A 19,619-nucleotide genomic window follows, 5' to 3' on the forward strand; every position below is an offset into this window, starting at 1 on the left:
AGCATTAATTCCAGGTTTTCACAGGCGAATATTGTATGGAATTTCAGCCAAAAAGCGGTTTCTTTTTCAAATTTGTATAATAATGAGAATACCTCAAAACGGAGAAATATAAATAACTTTACTCAAAGATTTCATTTCCAAATCTGCTATGAGTATTATAACCTACGTATGCATACAACTTTTGTAGATAACTGAAGGACATTCATAAGAAATTTGGTCAGCATCTACTATGTGGTATTCAAAATTGTGGATAACGAATGACGACGGAAAACTCATAACGGGCACCATGTTATAACAATAGAATAGAGAAAAATAAAATCCACAAATTAAAGAACACCCAAAACGACAAAATTGAAAATGTTGCTGGAAACCCAAAAAGCCTCAAAAGTAAGCGCCACTAGTTGAGAAATGTATTGTGATCGATAGTGCACCGTAAATCTATAACGGTACAAGTTTGTTGTACCGGGAAAATAGCTTAGAAAACCCGAGATATTTCAAGTTCGGATTACAAAATTGAGCCGCGTCACGACAAAACCAACATAATGGGTTTGCGACCAGCATGGATCCAGACCAGCCTGCGCATCCGCGCAGTCTGATCAGGATCTATGCTATTCGCTTACAAACTCTATTACAAGTAAAGAAACTGATAACGAACGGCATGAATCCTGATCAGACTGCGAGGATGCGCAGTCTGGTCTGGATCCATGCTGGTCGCAAACGCATTATGTTGGTTTTGTAGTGACGCGGCTCAAATATTATCGCTCATGTCTGTAGGTTGTTAAAGACGTCGTTGAACTATCATTAACATCAACATATTAAATATCTTTTTTTTCATATAGTGTAAAATAGAAAAGTATCATTATAAAATAGAAAGATATAGAATCCCTAAAGATCGGCCAAAAGGGCAATCAAAAATATCGTAGGCTCGGTTTGTTTGTGCATGTTCATCGATGGTATTGGAGAACTCAAGTTATCGTCCGGAAACCTTAGAACTTTTAGCTCCGGTGACCTAGTTTTTCATCCGAGATGACTCATGTTCGAACTCATCCGAGCTATCACCTAGACAAGCATCCTGACAAAGTTTGATGAGGATTGTGGCAAAAATGTGACCGCTAGAGTGTTAAAAAGGTTTTTTCTATTTTAAGCTCCTGTGACCTAGTTTTTAATTCGAGATGACCCATGTTCTTACTTATACGAGCTATCACCTAGACAAGCATTCTGTCCAAGTTTATTGATGATTGAAGCAAAAATGTGGCCGCTAGAGTGTTGACCGTTTTTTTCTCTATTTTTAGCTCCATTGACCTAGTTTTTTTATCCGAGATAACCCATGTTCAAACTCATCCGAGATATCAACTAGACAACCATCCTGACCAAGTTTGATGATGATTGAGGCAAAAATGTAACCGCTATAGTGTTAACAAGGTTTTTCTATCAACGAGATTAGTATCTTGACAAAGTTTGATGATGATTGAGGCAAAAATGTGACCGCTAGAGTGTTAACTAACAAGTGTGAACGGACGACGGACAACAGACGATCCTAAAAGCTCACCCTGAGCTAGCTCAGGTGAGCTAAAAAAGGACATGGATATTTTGTTTCCAACGATTTCATGCTACAAGTGTTTAGTACATGTACAAATGTTGTCATAGACTTGGCAGGGTATATTTCTTAGTCAAAGAAGTAATTATTCTCCTCGATCGGACTGGAATCCTTCCTCGATCACGAAGCATCTATCCAGCCATTGTAGCATTATAATTTATATGAAGATACCCCAGGATGCGTTATCCATCTTGTATGATGTGACAGGTGAAGCAAACAGAAAACCCATTAATTTATATATAGTATTTTATTAAATTTGTTAACATAAAACAAAGCTTTTCATGTAAATAAACCAGATAAATAACAAATATATCATTGGATAAACTTATATAATATGAGTAATAGCAAGATATGAGTACATATTATCGGTCATTTCCGGATGTTTCCGTAAATTCTCGTTAGCTCAATATCTTGTGTAAGAAAATATACGGTAGAAATCCTGATTGATATTTTTTTTAAATGATTTGTATTGAACTTGATCTATGATGTTAATGAAATGGCCGGATAAACAATGGTGGTAATATATACATCTGCAGCAATAAGTAAAGTCCGTTTGGAATACGGAAGCGATTTCCGGAAACTTTGTGACAAATGAGTAAAATATAGCTCGGAAACATGCGTATAAGAGCTCTAAACTTATGTCAATATTATGGCAACTCAATGCACATTTTGTCTTAAAACACAGCCTAATATTTCAATTAGTGAATGATCTAGTTAAATACAATTATAAGCATATTTTTTTGCATTTCTGTGAGTTAACATTTTGAGAATGCAAATATAACAATACATCTACAGAAAGTGCCACCAATACAGTCATAAAATTTCAATAGAATCAATAGCATAGCTTGATATATTAGATAATGCATGTTAATACATTTACACTATACTTTTGAAATACAAAGTGTTATATAAATTTTATTGTTTCAAGTTTTCCGCATAAACACAAAATGACATACATGCAGAAAAAATACATGGTAATATCATGAAATGTATATAACTCCCCTGTTATCATGCATGCTATTTTTATCAAACATGCACTTTGAACCACATTCTACACATCTCTGAACCACATATCTACATGTCAATAGCACATATATATTTAATAAGAAAAATATAATAAAAGGGAGGCTACCGCTACGTGCCTGTTGCAAATATATGTCTAAGGGAAGTAATCAGTGGCGTTAGGTTAACAAACTGTGTAATCAGCCTGCATAAGAAAATGACAATATTTTTACAACAATGGCGTCGAAATGTCAACAACAACGAGGAAAGGTATTGATTGATTGAACACAGCTAAACATGGCTATGATAATTGATTATTATCGGAGAGCAGTTCTGAAAGCTAGGAAAACATGTCCCAGACGAAACATCCGTTGATTCAATAAGGCAATTAGGTGTTTATTTGATTCTTCAATTATAAAGTTCACATCAATAGTATATATGTGAAAGCGAGAGTAAATGCATTAAATTCAAAACTAAGCGGACGCACGTGAAAGGTGTTCCCTATAGATATGTAAATAATTAATTTTATCTGACCTTAACTGTTTATAATCAGTTTTATCCTTGATTTGAAGAATCATGTACGTATTATTTATATGTCCATGTTGGTAGATGCCGTAAAATGTTTGTATAATCGTGTACACGTATTTTCTTATCTAAATATAGTTTGCATCATTAAAGAAAGTGACCATTTGTCTGAACACTATTTTTTCAGAACTTGTAGTCCTTACAGATTGTAAAGAGGCTTTAAGGGCGGCCATTTTTTCTTAACTTAAGATTTCTTTGACGACTTGCTGCTGTTGCTACTGCTACTACTGGAGCTACTTGAGCTACTGGACTTATTCGACGCATTATCACCCAGTAGGTTGTCAAGTGCATTCAGTGCTGAGGAGTTATGAGTTTGACCCTCCTCAGCATTTGTAGTGCTGATGACCGTTACCACACCTGTACCGGAAGTGCCCGCTCCACTGATGACCCTATTACTAGATCTCTGACCTTGACCTTCTTCTACGTAATCTATTATTGTGAAGTCGTCTGCTACGGTTTTGTTCAGTTCTGTTCCATTAGAGACGCGGGCCTCGTCTGTGTAGTTCATCGTATATGTAGTGGTTCTTTGAAAAGCGCTTTCCCCTTCCGGTGCTGTCAAAAGCTGAGTCTGAAAGAAAAAAAGAAACAAAACTTAAAAGATCAAAATAACATATGACCGCATAAAGTGTTATATCAAAACTAAATCAAATGTTCACACATATGGTAGATTGGGCGTATTTATAAAATATAATTGGAGGTTGATGTCATCGGTCCGATATTTTACTGTAGTGACCGCCTATATAGAAACTTAAACAAATTGTTAAGAAGATCAGTAATTTCGATGGATAATCCTTTAATTCATCAGGATAATTATTGAAGATGTCTTAATTAACACAAAAACTAAAACTAAAATTCATTAATTTGACACTCTCTTAAAAACAGGGCGGTGTTTTTACATAGGCGCAAGCACGTGGATGCACTCTACGGGCTTTTCTAAATCAGCCACACCTGATTTACGTCCGCGTAACTTACCTACAAAAATAAGATACTTACATTTATTCCAGTAGTTTCTCCAGACCTTAAAAGAAAAATAGAAATGTGTTACCAAATATATCTGTATTATTTCTGGCATGTACTAAAAAGTTTTATCTAAACATTGGTGAAAGTTCAAATTAAAGATGTAAAGAAATATAAGAATTAGGATGCAAAGTCAGGTTCAAGATATTAAGTAACTTTAAGAAATTGTTGAAGGTCTGTACGCCAAGTTCTATTTACATGTAAAATCATTAATCAGTTTGTTTATAAGTATCTGATCTTAAATATTTTTAATATCGAACATTATGTGACGAAGAAATTTAAAATGCATCGTAGCGCCAGCTGAAAGGTGTTTACTGGCATGGGCAAACATTGTTATATTTGTGTTCATTATGATAGCGCTATCTAACTATATAAAATATCATAACCTGAAAATGCTGAACTTCAACAGTAGTTTATGAAGTGAATAAGATAAAAACACGTTAAAGCCAAATAAAGGTTAACACAAAAAATATCAACACGCAAACTAAGTGAAGCGGGTATCTAATATAGAAAATGCAATGGTAAAATTATTTTTAAAATCCTTTTACTCAGATAAACGTACTCTTTTTTTAAAATACCACCATGCATACTGTCTGACATATTATTTTGTTAAGTCAGTCAAATTATTATGTTATTGTCTATGTTAAACATTGTGACATGATTTTAAGTAAGTATTTTGACTTTACCATGTGTCACATGTGGCACGGCATGCATCATAAAGAGCAAATAAAAACGTGCATTGTTGTGCAACATGTAAAAACGGCAACCAAACATTTTATATCTTATTCTGATAAAATGGCTGTGGACGAAGGAATAAAGTTATCTGAATATAAAATGTATCCGTCATGCTAATTATCATAACAAAAGAATGTCTGTTTTCCGATAATGAAATTCAGAAAGAAATGTTAAATATCAACAGAAGAAAGGCGAAAACAAACAGAAATTACCAAATGCGCATGCGTTACAATAACCGCAACCTCAATTATAATTATTAAACAAATATACCAATAATACGTAAATACTCAAAACGTTTTGCACCTTTTTTTATTTTCTTATTAAGGTTGTTTATGTTTAAGTTAACATAAACCTGTCAAAACTACCCCAAATGCATGAGATGAACTTACTAAAAACGGTCAGAAACGCCACGTGTCTCTCACCAAACTGCAGATTACAGTATCAAACTTTAATGTTCAAACAAAGACCTTGGCCTCATGGAGATAAACATTTTAGCTGAGCTTGTTAGTTTGCAGTATTATGAAAAGATAATTAAATAAAATTATTAATCATCGTTTTGAAGAGTTATGGACTATTTGAATTATTCAACTATGTTATCTATAAATATATATAGAGTTGGTTAGATATAAGAAAAGTATCCTAGATTAGACGTAAAAAGTAAAAAGCATGACTTCTGACTATAAATGTGCGACCACTTTCAAAAAAGATTACAATTTCAATACCGCATGGATAATTCCTTACCATTCTGTTGCTCGAAGTCCGCTACCTGAAAACCATAAGGACAATGGAAGAGTCAGAAGCTCTCCGAAGAGGTCATTGTTTAGAAAAAAAAACGTCAATTCTGCAAAAGTACATATCATGAACAGGAACCACCTTAAAGACCATGTTTCTTTTGGCAGGTGTAGCACTTGTTACAGGGACACCAGTAAACTAAGATAAGACCCCTATAAATTGTATGTATGGTCTTATTAAGCGAGTTAAGAATATACATGCGAGTCTATTTTGCTTTCGGAGGAATCATATTGTGGTTCTTGCAGACAGTTGCTCTGTATGAACAGGTTGGTTTTTACGACACTTGAGATAAAATTATAATCTTCAGAGAAAGGTGGCTGCTGACTACAGATGGTCTTTAACGAAAGTTGGACATCACAATTGATTTTTTATGAAGGTAATTCACTGAACAGTGAAAATAAAAGCTTAAGCGTAATGCAATTATTATTCAATATTAAATGTAACATATTAAAATTTTGATAAAGGGCTATAAAAGGATGTCTGGCAGAACGACTTTTTTAATGGAAACACCTTTTTTATGGTACAACAAAGTTGAAGGTACAAAAAATAGACGGAGTTAAAGGAAGACGATCTACGAAGAAGTACTTATAAACACACTATATATACTTATAAGGTATACTACTTTATCTACAATTTCTAACTGTCAACGTGGAATTTATGAGTTGCTAATTGTATTGATTTAAGAAAATGTTCACGTGCTCACCATCACTATTTGATATTCTGTATACATAAGAAGATTGTGGTCGCACTACTCTAGGCTGGTAGTTTGACAGAGTAGTTTGGATAGGCTCCTCATAGGTTCGATATGTGGTTTGCACGGGTTCCTCGTACGACCTGTATGTTGTATGCACGGGTTCCTCGTAGCTGCGGTAGTTTTGATATGTATTTTGATACTGACTCGTGTTTGTTGTTTGCAACCTGAAATCTTCATCTGTAAAAGAAACAAATGATGAACTAAATTACAGTTATTATAAAAATTAAAACGTTACAAATTGCTTTAGCACGTTAACTTGCAATTTTTCTATGAAATACCTGGTATCTTAATACGAAAAGAGAAAAACGGGGTTCAAGTGGTGGTGTTGGTAGTTTTCACTCCGGATCACGGCAGAAAGCCACATTGAATTTTCCAGAACCACAGTTCAGCCACCGCATCGTTCCTGGGCAGGCTGTCAAGCAGTTTACCAGTACTAGTTGCCTTCACTTTCTCAAGGAACTGATTACTTCTGTACATGCCAGAGCAGAGGTACAGTGTGAATGACCATAGAAATGATTTCATGATCAATCACAAGTTCAAGTACACGTAAAACAGTAATTTATAAATAAATACAGAACAATAAGTACCTCTCTAAAAATTGCTATAAACTATTTGATTTATTAAACTAGACACAGTATCTTCTTGTTCATATAAATCAACTATTATTGCTTTTTGCAGTGTTTAAGAACATTTAAATGCTTCATTTCTTAGACTGACCACGACTTTCTCGTACTGCAATATTGAGTCAACAAGTTTTTTAATCTTTTTTGATCTACTCTCTCAGAAACACGGGAAGAAAACAACATATGTTGATAAACAAACATATATATGTACATTGTATTATTAAAATGTAAATAAAACATAGTTTAATAAAGTTAAAATCGCATTTGATTTTGTACGCGCAATACCGTGAAATCTATGTAATTTCAGAATATTATAACTTTGCTTTTACTGTGATCATAAAGGCATTAAAGTAGAAACATTAATTATTTTTGCTTGCTTATGGATAAATGGATAAACTAATCTCTTTCTTATTTTTAGAAATATTACGCCTTCAAACAAGTTTTGAAATTCCAGTTTAAACTAGATGTTTATGGGTAACTGCGCATTAAAGTAATAATCGCTTCTTTATATACACCTATACCATTCTAAATTTGTATTTTAGACTTATCGAGCTTGAATTCGAAAATGTCCATAGTTAATGTGAAGATATTTTATTTATAATTATACTAAAATCAGGCATATATGATGAATGTTTTGTCCGACTGTCCGTCTCCCTGTTTATACGGATGTGCGGGTAGATCAGATAATTATGTTACTGGAGCATAAGTAACTAACTTTTAAGATTGGCCCTCAAAAGGTTTATATGGAGCGTTATTGAATATACATTTGTCTCACAAGGTTTTTGCATTAATAAATGTCAAAATACATTTTTTAGCATACATAATTGTTTAACTACATGAACTGATTTTGCTAAAGTAATGTATGATTATTTCCGCTAGCGTTCAGACATACAGTGATAAATACAAAACAATGTCACCCAACATGCAATAATCCAACTCCTCGTTTGATAATTATAAATATGCATTGTTGGTCTCCATATTAACAAGGTGTACAGACCTTAAAAAATATAAGTACCAAGTATTAAAACCAGGGTTGAAATTTGATGCTGATGACGCCGACCTGGCCCCAAGGTTATAAAGAAATTCTCTAAGCTCAAACTCATATCTCGGGTATTTGATTGGTCAGAGACTGTCACAAAATGTACACTGACCAATGAAAATCCCGAGATTTGAGACAGAACTCAGACAGAAGTTTTATAACCTTAAGGCTTGTTTTTTTTTATACCATAAGCCCTGAGACACCTGTGAAAACAACTACAATGTAATATGAATATGTATAGTTAATAGTTTTGAAAATATACTACAAGTTCCAGAATACATACCTATATTTTCTGTCAACTTAGTCCTGTGAACTATCTGGTTTGGAGAAGCTTTGTACTGGACATGGTAAACATTTGGTTTGACCACCTCTTGCCTCGGGGGTGGGACTACAACCTGACGGGGTGCGGGAGCGGGAGCAGGAACAACAACACGTTTGGCGACGGGACGCTCGGCGTAGAAGGTACGTACCGGTGGCAACAGATACTTCTTAGAAAATGGTTGTTTTATGGCAAGATAATGCGATTTTGTGTAGAATAACTGACGATTTGGATAGGATGGTGGATAGGAAGGAACATATTCCTTACGGTTCAAATTAGGTGCTGATTTGGATCTCTGAAAAGAAATAAAAAGAAAAGTGAAAGACATTAAAAGATAATTCATTATGCAGGAGCACATAGAAAGCAGGCAATTTCACGGTAATTATCAAAAGCAAACAAGCGTCTATAATCAACAGCATAAAACGTTTTCAAATAAATGTTTTTATGTCAAATTAATCAGATAATTTTTGCAGTTACGTGTCGTAATGTTTGAATTTTTAAGAACTTTTAATATACAATGGTGTCATTTTGTGATTATATTGTATCCTATGCGACAAAAAAACCCAGAAAAACAGAAAAAAGGACAAAAACATTTTATACACTAGCTATAAAATTGCGTTTATTAGATTCAACATGATAAAGATGGTACACTTTTATAACAAAATAACTAATTTAATTTGAAATTTAATAGACCATATAAGAGTCGTGTAATTGTTAAACTTTTTTGGAAAAAAAAAGTTTTATGTAAAGTCAGGTTTGAGAAGAGAATTTATTCAGTGAAGTAAATAGAAAATACAAAAAGTCAGATGTAAAAAGTAGAAACTTGTATGCTTGAAATATTAAAGCAGCGTATGATATATCATAAATTTAAAATGCCAATTCCCATGAAACAAAAATTGATTGTTTTCGAAACCCAATCTTGATAATTGGAAACGAATCATTAATCATGTGTTACTCAACAAATTAATTTGATATCCGCTTAATTGAGTATGGTATGTTTTTATGGCTTTGACAAATGTCTTGATACCTGGGTTATTTACAATAAATCTCAGTTTCTCGAAAGGGGGAGGGGAGGATCATTAAGATAAGTAAAATTCCTCCCCAACTCTACTTTGAACACAATCTTGTAGTTTAACTCTAACCAGAGCCAAAACCTCTCATGTTATAAAATAACACATAGTTTGTGAGTAACAGTACTCCCAAAAATACTGTTAACTGAGGAGTTAGCCGAATTTAACGGATAATATTTTTGCTGTTACTCACAAACCTATGTGTTATTTATTTCATATCCCCAAACAAATACTTCATTTGAACACTATTTCTATAGATTTATATGTTTCAGATTTTTACTGTGAAAAAGTACTGTTACCTATGTAAAAGTACACAGCTTTTAGTCACATGGTACACTTGAATTAACAATAATTGGTTATTCCACGTAATATAATGATATTCGTAGACATAGCTATTCTACAAATAAACAAAAAAAATATTTTCCCTTTCCCCGGGATATTTGTTAAAGTGTATTGATACAGAACTATGATTAATTATTTCGAAAAAGTAGAATAATTACCGTATGTAGAATTTATAATTAATTCAGTCGGGTGGTTTTGAATAAAATAGAACAATGAATCATTTACATTGTGTGAAAGTTATCAATTATTTATTTCATACATTTGAAATTGAATCATTCAAAAATATAGTTGAAAAATAAAATGATGTTACACAAGCCATCAGGTCTCCTTTGTATTCGTGAAGCATATCTAAAAAAAATGTATTACAAGAAGGAAAAAAATATATGAATTGGTCATTTTTTCTGAAGAAGACAAAACGTCGAACGTTAAAAAAACGTTTGTTTTTATTAAACTGTATACTAAATTATAAATTATATATATTGAAAAAAGTACGGATTCTCTAAAGAACGACAAAAACAAATGCAAAATTGAAAATGTTGTAGACTCGGTCTGATTGATCCTGTCCATGGATGGCATTGGTAACTGCATGCTACCGCCCCCCGCTAGCACCGGCTAAGGCAGAATTATCAACGTTTAAACATAAAAACCACTTTTGCAGTGTTTCAGACGTTTTTCAGTCGACATGCCCTTACTTTTAATTAACCTGCTGAATCTGTGTAATGAATTAACCCATATTGAATCTGCAATATTTAATTCAAAGTTTAAGGGATATGGATATCAAAATACAGTTAAACCTCTAGCAGTCTGACGAGGCTAGTAGCTAAGTTATAGAAAGAGCATCGAAACACCAGGATATCTGATTTGTACGAGGGGGCGTAGCCCCTGAGTATAAATCAAATTGCCGAGTGTTTAGAACTATGATACAAGACAATTTTTAACCTATGCCCTGTCTTCAACTAGGACATTTGTATCAGGTCAGCGTAAAATTTGCCAATTTGGAGTTTTAACTAGATACAAAACATTGATTTTTAAGCACATTATTAATAATGCAACATATATTCTTTCTTTTTAAATGTTACCTGATAAACAAGTGTGTTGTTTTCCCCTCGATTTTGATAAACAATCTTTTGCTTTGACCTTCCACGCTCGTAAATTGGCGCTCTTGGCGAAGTTCGAGTCGGTGAGATCGACCTAGCAGTTCGGCTTGACTTGACAAAATACCTGGACTCACGAGAAGGTGGCTGGGTCGTCAGCACTGCAGGACTTGTCGAAGATTGATGTGAGCGCCATTCTAAAAAGATACGTGAGCATTTTACTAAAAGAATATGACGGCTTAAATGACGTCCGAATATTTACATCTCTAGAATCGTAAGACTTCCTTCAAACATACTTTATAGCTTTTATCTTTAGTTTAAAATTATCAACAAAAATAAAAAAGACATATAATTTTATATGCTTACACAAGCATATTGTTATTGCACTTACCTGCAAACGTTTGTGGCCTATCCCGTGTTAAGACAACCATGCCGTCCAATGTTGGTGCACTATATTCACTGTAATGTTCTTCAAACACTTTCTTTATCTCGTTTAGTTTTTCTTTCCTTCTATTTCTGCTGCGTTGTTTCTGACGTCTGCAAATGTGATTAAAACTTCGCATGAATAAATGACATGAATTCAAACTGTAATTGACAATATGTAAATTGAACATTGAATCATGTCCATTGTTAATGTAAAATCTGAATTGAAATGATTCAATTATTGATGATCAGATCGATATGATAAAAGATCGATTAATATGTGAACATTGTTCTGGTTTCTCCTTATATCTTACTACAACAACAACAACCATTTTAAAAATTGTTTAAAGCAACAATTTCAACTGTCAGGATAGGAATTTGATTCCTGGTGTTCATGAGAATATAATGACTGTGTTATTTTACGTTATAACAATTTACAACAATTATAATGAAAATCCTACCGTTTATCTACATATACATATATACACATTTTTCTTAAAGAATTAAGGATTCAAATAATTCTTTAAGAAAAATGTGTGGCAGCCGTAGATTCTAAGACTTTCTTTGGATTTTTCTGCTATTAGAATACAACTTATAAATTAAACTTCAATGTATCATTAAAGCGTTGCAAACGCTTAGTGACATTTAAACACTTGATTTTGCACAAGCGTGAACATACTCGACATCAAAAACAAAATGTGTCATCTTATCGCTTTTGAAATTTATCTAGATACAGAAAAAATACGGCTTTTGCCAAATTAATACATAGCCGGTTGGTACCAATGCGAAAGTAATTAACCTTTGCCACCAATATATGTTCCATCCTGCACTTTCATGAAGTATTACATGTATTAATTGGTAACTCATTTTATTTTGCATTTTGGTACCGAATTCAATTCACACGGACTTCTGGGCAAATTCATTATACTCATAAACAAAATGTAGCATAATAACCATTATTTAATTTTACCCATGAAATATGGTGCTATATCAGTCAAATATATTTCATATTTTTTAAAAATAAATATGAGATATAAACATGAAAGTGGGCGGAGTCAAAACTCATATTTATTCTTAGGGACTTCTTTCGCCATTTTGTTTGAAAAATCTGATAAATACAAAACAAATTTTTGTTGAATTTTGCTTTGAAAACTATCTAGAATGATAGAAAATGGTCTAACTAAGAAAATAAATCCGAACACCAATATCTTTAATTCAGTTATTAACGCTGTACAGACGTTTAAACAGTTGTTTACATGACGTCACAATGTAGCGCCAAATATCGCGTGCAAGACAAGACGCAATAATATTTTGCTGCGCGCTGTACAATTGCAGTTGCCACGGGGGAGAATCACGCCGTTCGTTACCCAAACAAACAAGATGGCGGATGCAGCCAAAAAGTAGGGTTTTCCCTTTTTTCTCTGAGATTCGTGATGTTCTAATGTAAAGGTACATATAACAACCTTCTCCACAATTTTCCTGGCACACAGGATTTTATTTCATGATGTTTCGTCCCGAACTTCATCTGAAATGCGCGTCACCAGATTCGAAGCGAGAGAATTTTCCACCGGTTTGATCGTGGTAACGTGCGGCTTTTTCCTTAAAATTCACTGTTTCGTTTACATATATGTATATTAACTGAAACCACTGACTTTAAAAAGTATTAATATGTCGTCATCTAAGCATTCATGCCCATTCTGGCTAGATAGACCGCTGAAAATATTAATATCGGGGCATTTTCTGGAAATGATAACGTATGGCGCACAAAATATCAATGATAACGTACGGCGCATTTTTTTTCTTATTAATTGATTTTCTTTATAATAGAAAAGTTATGTTTACAAACATAAGAGGATGTCTAAAATATGATAAACAAGATCAACAAGGAAAGGCGGCGTTCAATGAACGCAACCCCAAATTAAGAAAACCAAATTAAGAAACTGAAATAAATAATATAAGTGTCCAGCTTTATTTGTCATCCAATGAAAGCGTTGTATTTGTGTAAATTTTCAAAGAAGAACAAAAGTCGATGATATATCAAAGTCCGTTCATAGCAGCCTTTAATTTTTAATAGTGCATCATAGAACCGCGTTTGTGCAAATGGACAGGTATAGTGACGAAATAAAGTTAATATTAATGAAGGCAAATAAAGCTTGACACTAAGTATGTTTGTATTCATCCGTAGCTGTTCTACAGAAATAAGAAATATTCTCCGGTCGCTATCGCTCCCGTCGAAGTTTCTTATTTCTGTAGAACAACACGGATGAACACTTACATATTCTTCGTAAACACTAGTTTAAGAGTAGCGTAATTATTTTTAAAACCGTTCTCTCATAAAGATAATGACGTCATCTAAGCGCATGAGCGGTCTGGCATTAAAGGTTTCAGACGGGTTTTCCGGCATGGGTAAAAACATCAAAATCCAACTCCAATTTGAAACTTTATAATTAACACTAGGAATTAATAATCAAATTCCAATGTCACTCTTTTATTGCTGATACCTGCAATACTTTTTTTTAAAGAAATTAATGTTATTGTTGGGGCGTTTGTGGAAAAAAACCGCAAGAATATGATAGGCAAATTCTTGCATGTAATTGTTTTGATCAAATTATGACGTTCCTTTCATTTACAATTATAAAATCCGCAATTGATGCGAAGGGACCTTCATTTTTTTTAGGATATGTGTAAAAACATACGGTAATTGCGTTTATGTGTTAAAAATTGATCAATATACAACAATTTTGCATTAATGGTTCATGTAATGTATGTTTTTGTATGTATGTACATGTATATGTGTGGATGTATATGTGTATACAAGAGACCTATAAGTAACTGGTTTAAAGATCAATTTTGAAAATGTTCATTATGTAACTCCTTAAGAAAATTTCGGCTGGTATTTACTTTATCAATCAAAATTGATCTTCTCCAAACCTTTTCATGATTTTTGACATTATGTTTATATGAACTGTTCGTTATTGTGCATGTTTTATGTCCTCATCGGCTTTAAAGCCTATTGGAATAAAATAAAATGTCTACTGTCTACTATAAAAAAAAATCTGTAAGGCTATGTCGCGTAAATATATCTAACGTCATAGTGGCATAACGTCACGCTAAATGGTAGCGTTTCAATATTAACCGCCCGTCAAATATAAAGAAAATTTCTTATTTACTAAATTCATTGAAGTTTTTCGCATAACATTATTTTCTTACTCATTCAATAAATTCATTATAGAACCTACACTCATACATTTTTCTCTGTTATGTATTTTTCTTTCAATGAGCGACCAGATTGAATAAACACAGGCTCATCTCATCTGGGTGTAAGCTAGTCGCAATCAATTTTCGTTTTGTAAATGTTTGAAGGGTTCAAATATTAAGATTTCCTTATCAGAATTTTGTTAGGAATGATTTTAGACGTTTTCTTTGGAAAAGAAAATATATCAAGCCGTCCGTACCTTTTTAACATTTTTGCTCTGCTGAATTCGTTTCTTCTTTCCGATAAGGGAATAAGACCATAATTATCGCACAACACTGGCGAAATTTAATGTGAAGAGTCACTGAAGACAACACTACACAAATGTTTCCTGAAAGTGGAGGCTTTTCTTTCCATTCTTCATTTTATACAAAATATTCTCAAACCAGACACGTGTGTTTTAATTGGTATATTAACAACGGATATCTATTATGCCACCAGCGAGAAAGATATTTATTTTCGATGGTACAGCATTGTTCAATTAATTATTTCTGACCTGACCAACATTTTTTTTCAGATACCTATCATTTCCTACATAAAAATAATTCATTATCAGCTGATTGGACAAATGAAAATCCACCAAGTAGTAAAATGCGCCGTACGTTATCATTGATATTTTGTGCGCCATACGTTATCATTTCCGGAAAATGTCCCGATATTAATTTACAGCAGTAAATCTAGCCAGAATGGGCATGATTGCTTACTTGACAACATATTACATCTTTTTAAAGTCAGTGGTTTCAGTTAATATACATAAATGTAAAAGAAACAGTGAATTTGAGAGAAAAAGCCGTACGTTACCACGATCAAACCGATGGAAAATTCTCTCGCTTCGAATCTGGTGACGCGCATTTCAGATGAAGTACGGGACGAAACATCATGAAATAAAATCCTGTGTGCCAGGAAAATTATGGAGAAGGTTGTTATATGTACCTTTACATTAGAACATCACGAATTTCAGAGAAAAAAGAGAAAAACCTACTTTTTGGCTGCATCCGCCATCTTGTTTGTTTGGGTAACGAACTGCGTGATTCTCCCCCTTGGTTGCGTAGCAAGCAATAGGTTTCGTAACCATTTTTCTTTGATAATGAAATTAAATAAAAAAGGTTATTTTTTCGTTTTAAAGAGTTGTTTACATGACGTCACAATGTAGCGCAAAACAGCGCGTGCTTACGCATAAATTACTGCGCGCTGTACAATTACAGTTGGTAGCAAGCAAGGGGTTTCTTTACCATTTTCTTTGATAATGAAATTAAATAAAAAGGTTATTTTTTCGTTTTTCGTGAAATATGGTATATATTTTCACTCAACATGATAAAATGCCACATATTTTCACTCGCCGTACCGGCTCGTGAAAATATGTGGCATTTTATCATGTTTCGTGAAAATATATATCATATTTCACTCAAACGAAAAAATATCCTTTTATTACTTTATAATAGATGGATGGAATAGCTTAATATCAAACATTCTTGAAAAAGAAAATATCGGGAAATTGGAAATAATAATTAAAAAAAATTACCGCCCCCCCCCCCCCCCCCCCCCAAAAAAAAAAGACCACGTTTTGAATAATGTTGTTTTTTTTTCTCTTTCTTTGATTAAAATCTTGCTGCCGGACAAAGTAGAACAACTTTAAACATTTGTATTGATCAAGTTGGTGATATACAATGGTTTATCTATAATCAGTAACCTAGTGCCCGCTACACGACATTGGAACATATTATTTCATTTCCCGTCATTCGGTTATTGTCAACGTGGTCTTTCTAAGTGATAATAGATTTAGTTTATATGTTAGCCTTTATTCACCTATTTTAGTAAGTTTAAATTATACTAAGTATTAGTAAGTTTACATTATACTAAGTATTTAGGTAGTTGAATTGGGCTTTGACGCAAAAACACACTTGATATACTGGTTTCATATAAATATGGCAATTTATTCGTTTATAAGATAAAATCAGTGACAATAATGTTCATATAAATAGTCGAATTTCTATAATACTCAGCACTATATACAGAAAAGTCAACAAAATGGTGTGTAATCAAACCTCAGCATAAAACAGTAGTTAAAAAAAACCCACCACCACCAACAACAACAAAAACAAACAAAAAACACAAAAACACGTCGACAGATTGATAAAGATTATCAAGATAATGTTATAGTATTCAACTTATGTTCAAGACGTTTAGAACCAGGGAAAACATTTACCTTATATAATATAATTACATGTATGTTTATTTTCATTCAAGACGGAATCCCTTGTGGTCTACTCGCTACATTAGTTTGTTTTTGTTTATATACATTTGTTGTATTAATTTTTTTGGATCCAGTGCATACAGAAATTTCAGGGGAAACATTTTACGGAACCTCTTTTTTAAGTCGCAGCAAAAAGGGACTTGTAAGTGATTTTAGTTAGGATAATGGAAGAAGGAATTCGTGACCCCTAGATTTGAAGAAAGACATTGTTACCACTATACAATTGCGCCCGATCTTATTTACTTAGTATTTCTTTTTCTTTTTAAAAAGACCCCCGACTAATTTACGAGTAGAGTCGGGAACTGTGTAATATAAGTGCTGTTTACTGGTTGTTTTGTCTTAGAGCTACATGTCTCCAGATGAGCCAAACTATTGCAATAAAATCAAACTTGAGAAAAATGTACTAAGATTTTAAGAAAGTAAAAGAAAATTTTATTCAAGTAATGATTTACAAATTTGCCAATACTTGTAACTATATTTTTACTGCGTAACTAACGCAGTAAGAACTGTTTTTGCAATTTTTTTCTCTTGTTGCTAATTTACGTGGGTTGTAAGCGTCATTGAGAATGTTTTTAAAATATTTTCCTTTTGGTTACTTCAAAAAATTATATAAAATACATTTTCAAAATTTTATGAAAATTAGCATGAATCTGGAGACACAATGGTGTTATGATAGTTAACTTAATGACATTAAGTATATTTAGTAAAGTTATATTATAGTCATTGCTATCTGCATATAATGCTCTCTTTTTTGGCTATTTACGTGGGTTGTAAGTGTAATTGATAATCTGTCAACTGCTTCGGTTTGGTTACTTCACAAAATTATACCTTTAAATACATTTTTAAATTTTTTATGAAAATTAGCATGAATCTGGAGGCGTGCTGCCTGCTTTAGTCATAAAATCTGATATACTCACTCTAAAATAAACTAAAATTATAGGTCTTGAATCAGATAAATCCATGCTTATAAGTCATAAATGATAAAAAAAAAAGCTCGAATCACTGACTATAATGTCCGAAATATTTATCTATCAAACAATAAATCCATAATATTTAATACACACCTTTTCAATCCTTTTTTGTATCTAAAACATTTCCAGAAATAGAAAAATAGAATGTGTAATCAGCCGATTCTGAATAAATACACTCCAATGCCTTATATAGTTTCCAGTCTTAATATATTCATTATATTACACATATTTATAATCATTCTATCGTTAAAATTATTTTGTTAAAATGACACGAAAATGTTTAATGGAATATCACAGACGCGCGAAATGATCTAAGGTCCATCTTTTTATAAATTTCTCGCTGTATACGAATTCCCACCACTAGGTTATTAATCTAAATTTGCTTAAGACCCTAAAACCACTTTTCCCTATCAGAATTGTATTGTCCGCAGTTGTTCTCTCTCACGAAAACACCAAATAAAAACACCTATTTGATACATACGCAATAATTACAAGTGTTACCATTTATAAAATACATTGTACCTACATTTTTTCGTTTAACTATATAACATTAAGCAAAACTCTTAAGCCTCCAGACGCTTTATCACACCAATCTTTTCAGAGCGCTTTATCCGCTTCAGTAATCATGGCGTAATGAAGGCCAGCGACGCTCTTTACACTGTTTGAATACCAGATTTCTTTTTAAATTGTTAGAAAGTAAATATAAAACACTTAATAAAAATATTGAACCACCTTGACCACATTTTGTAAAACGAAATAAAAACTAATTGAAATATTTTCAATCTTACAGGAAAATGCTGATACATACGTTTTTTAAATTAAATAAATGTATATAGGTTAGAAGCACAATCATTATACTTCAGAAATGAAATTGTTTATTCTTCAGAAGGGGCAAACATATGTTTAGTAATAGTTTGATTATGAATTTAAAATAATGACAAATGATTAATTATCAAAATAAAATCTTAAGTATCGCAACAAAATCAATTTCTTGAAATTTTAAAGGCCTAGAAATGTTCTATAAAATTAGCTTAACAACAACAACAAGAAGATGATTCTTATTGTGCCTATAATTTTCTTACACTTTACACGATTAAAGAGAACAATTAATAAATTTGTGGTCACAGTCCTATTGTTTAAAAAATCCGCCACTGAAAGTGACTTTTTGCTCTTTTTAAGCCATATTCAAAAGCAGATAACTCAAAAGCCGAGCTAAAGAAAGTTCTGACCAGAAAAAAATATTCCCCTTTGCTTCTTTGGAAACTTTAGGAAAAAAAGTTATTCATGAATCCGTGGACTTATGAAGTATGTACTGAATAATTGAGTAAAAAAATTGGGCAAAATATATACATGTATATACAAGATCTAGAATGGTAACATCGTGTAAATCTCGTGCTAGACACGAAATCATCTCACTATAATCTGTTTGTAAATGAGAGTTTTGATCCGCAAAATGTCAAATATTTCACGTATCTATATACACGCACTGAATAGCAAGTTAATCTTGAAAAAAGGGAAATATATGTATATATTTTGTAAAACAAAAACATAAAAACTTTTGCGCCTACGCAATATATAATGATTATAAGACAAAAGCGCAAAAAGGTTTGCAGACTGGGAAAGGGGAATTTTTGGAATTTGACACTGATTAAAATCATATAAACGGTATTACTTTACTGCTAACAATTTTTTTAATTGATGGATTTTGTTTATTAATAAAATAAAATAAAACGCGGTTTTTTGACACTT

General features: G+C 32.6%; 1 protein-coding gene across 2 annotated transcripts; it reads right to left on the minus strand.

The window, feature by feature from the left end:
* Window positions 1-1,825: 1,825 nt before the first annotated feature.
* Window positions 1,826-18,667, minus strand: LOC132721831 (uncharacterized). Of its 2 annotated transcripts, none has more exons than XM_060706205.1 (8): window positions 18,397-18,667; window positions 11,361-11,506; window positions 10,955-11,166; window positions 8,428-8,758; window positions 6,432-6,659; window positions 5,678-5,702; window positions 4,178-4,202; window positions 1,826-3,752 (listed from the first exon to the last, which is right to left on the minus strand). In XM_060706205.1, the coding sequence occupies exons 2-8, from the start codon at window positions 11,398-11,400 to the stop codon at window positions 3,369-3,371; spliced, it is 1,245 nt and encodes a 414-aa protein (XP_060562188.1). In that variant the 5' UTR covers window positions 11,401-11,506; window positions 18,397-18,667; the 3' UTR covers window positions 1,826-3,368. The 2 variants fall into 2 exon arrangements, with proteins under 2 accessions (XP_060562188.1, XP_060562187.1); XM_060706204.1 differs by lacking the exon at window positions 18,397-18,667 and adding an exon at window positions 17,964-18,359.
* Between the last annotated feature and the right edge of the window lie 952 nt (window positions 18,668-19,619).

The sequence above is a fragment of the Ruditapes philippinarum genome, unplaced genomic scaffold, assembly GCF_026571515.1.
Source record: "Ruditapes philippinarum isolate M1 unplaced genomic scaffold, ASM2657151v2 ctg15325_1_1_1_1, whole genome shotgun sequence".
Taxonomy (NCBI): Eukaryota; Metazoa; Mollusca; class Bivalvia; order Venerida; family Veneridae; genus Ruditapes; species Ruditapes philippinarum.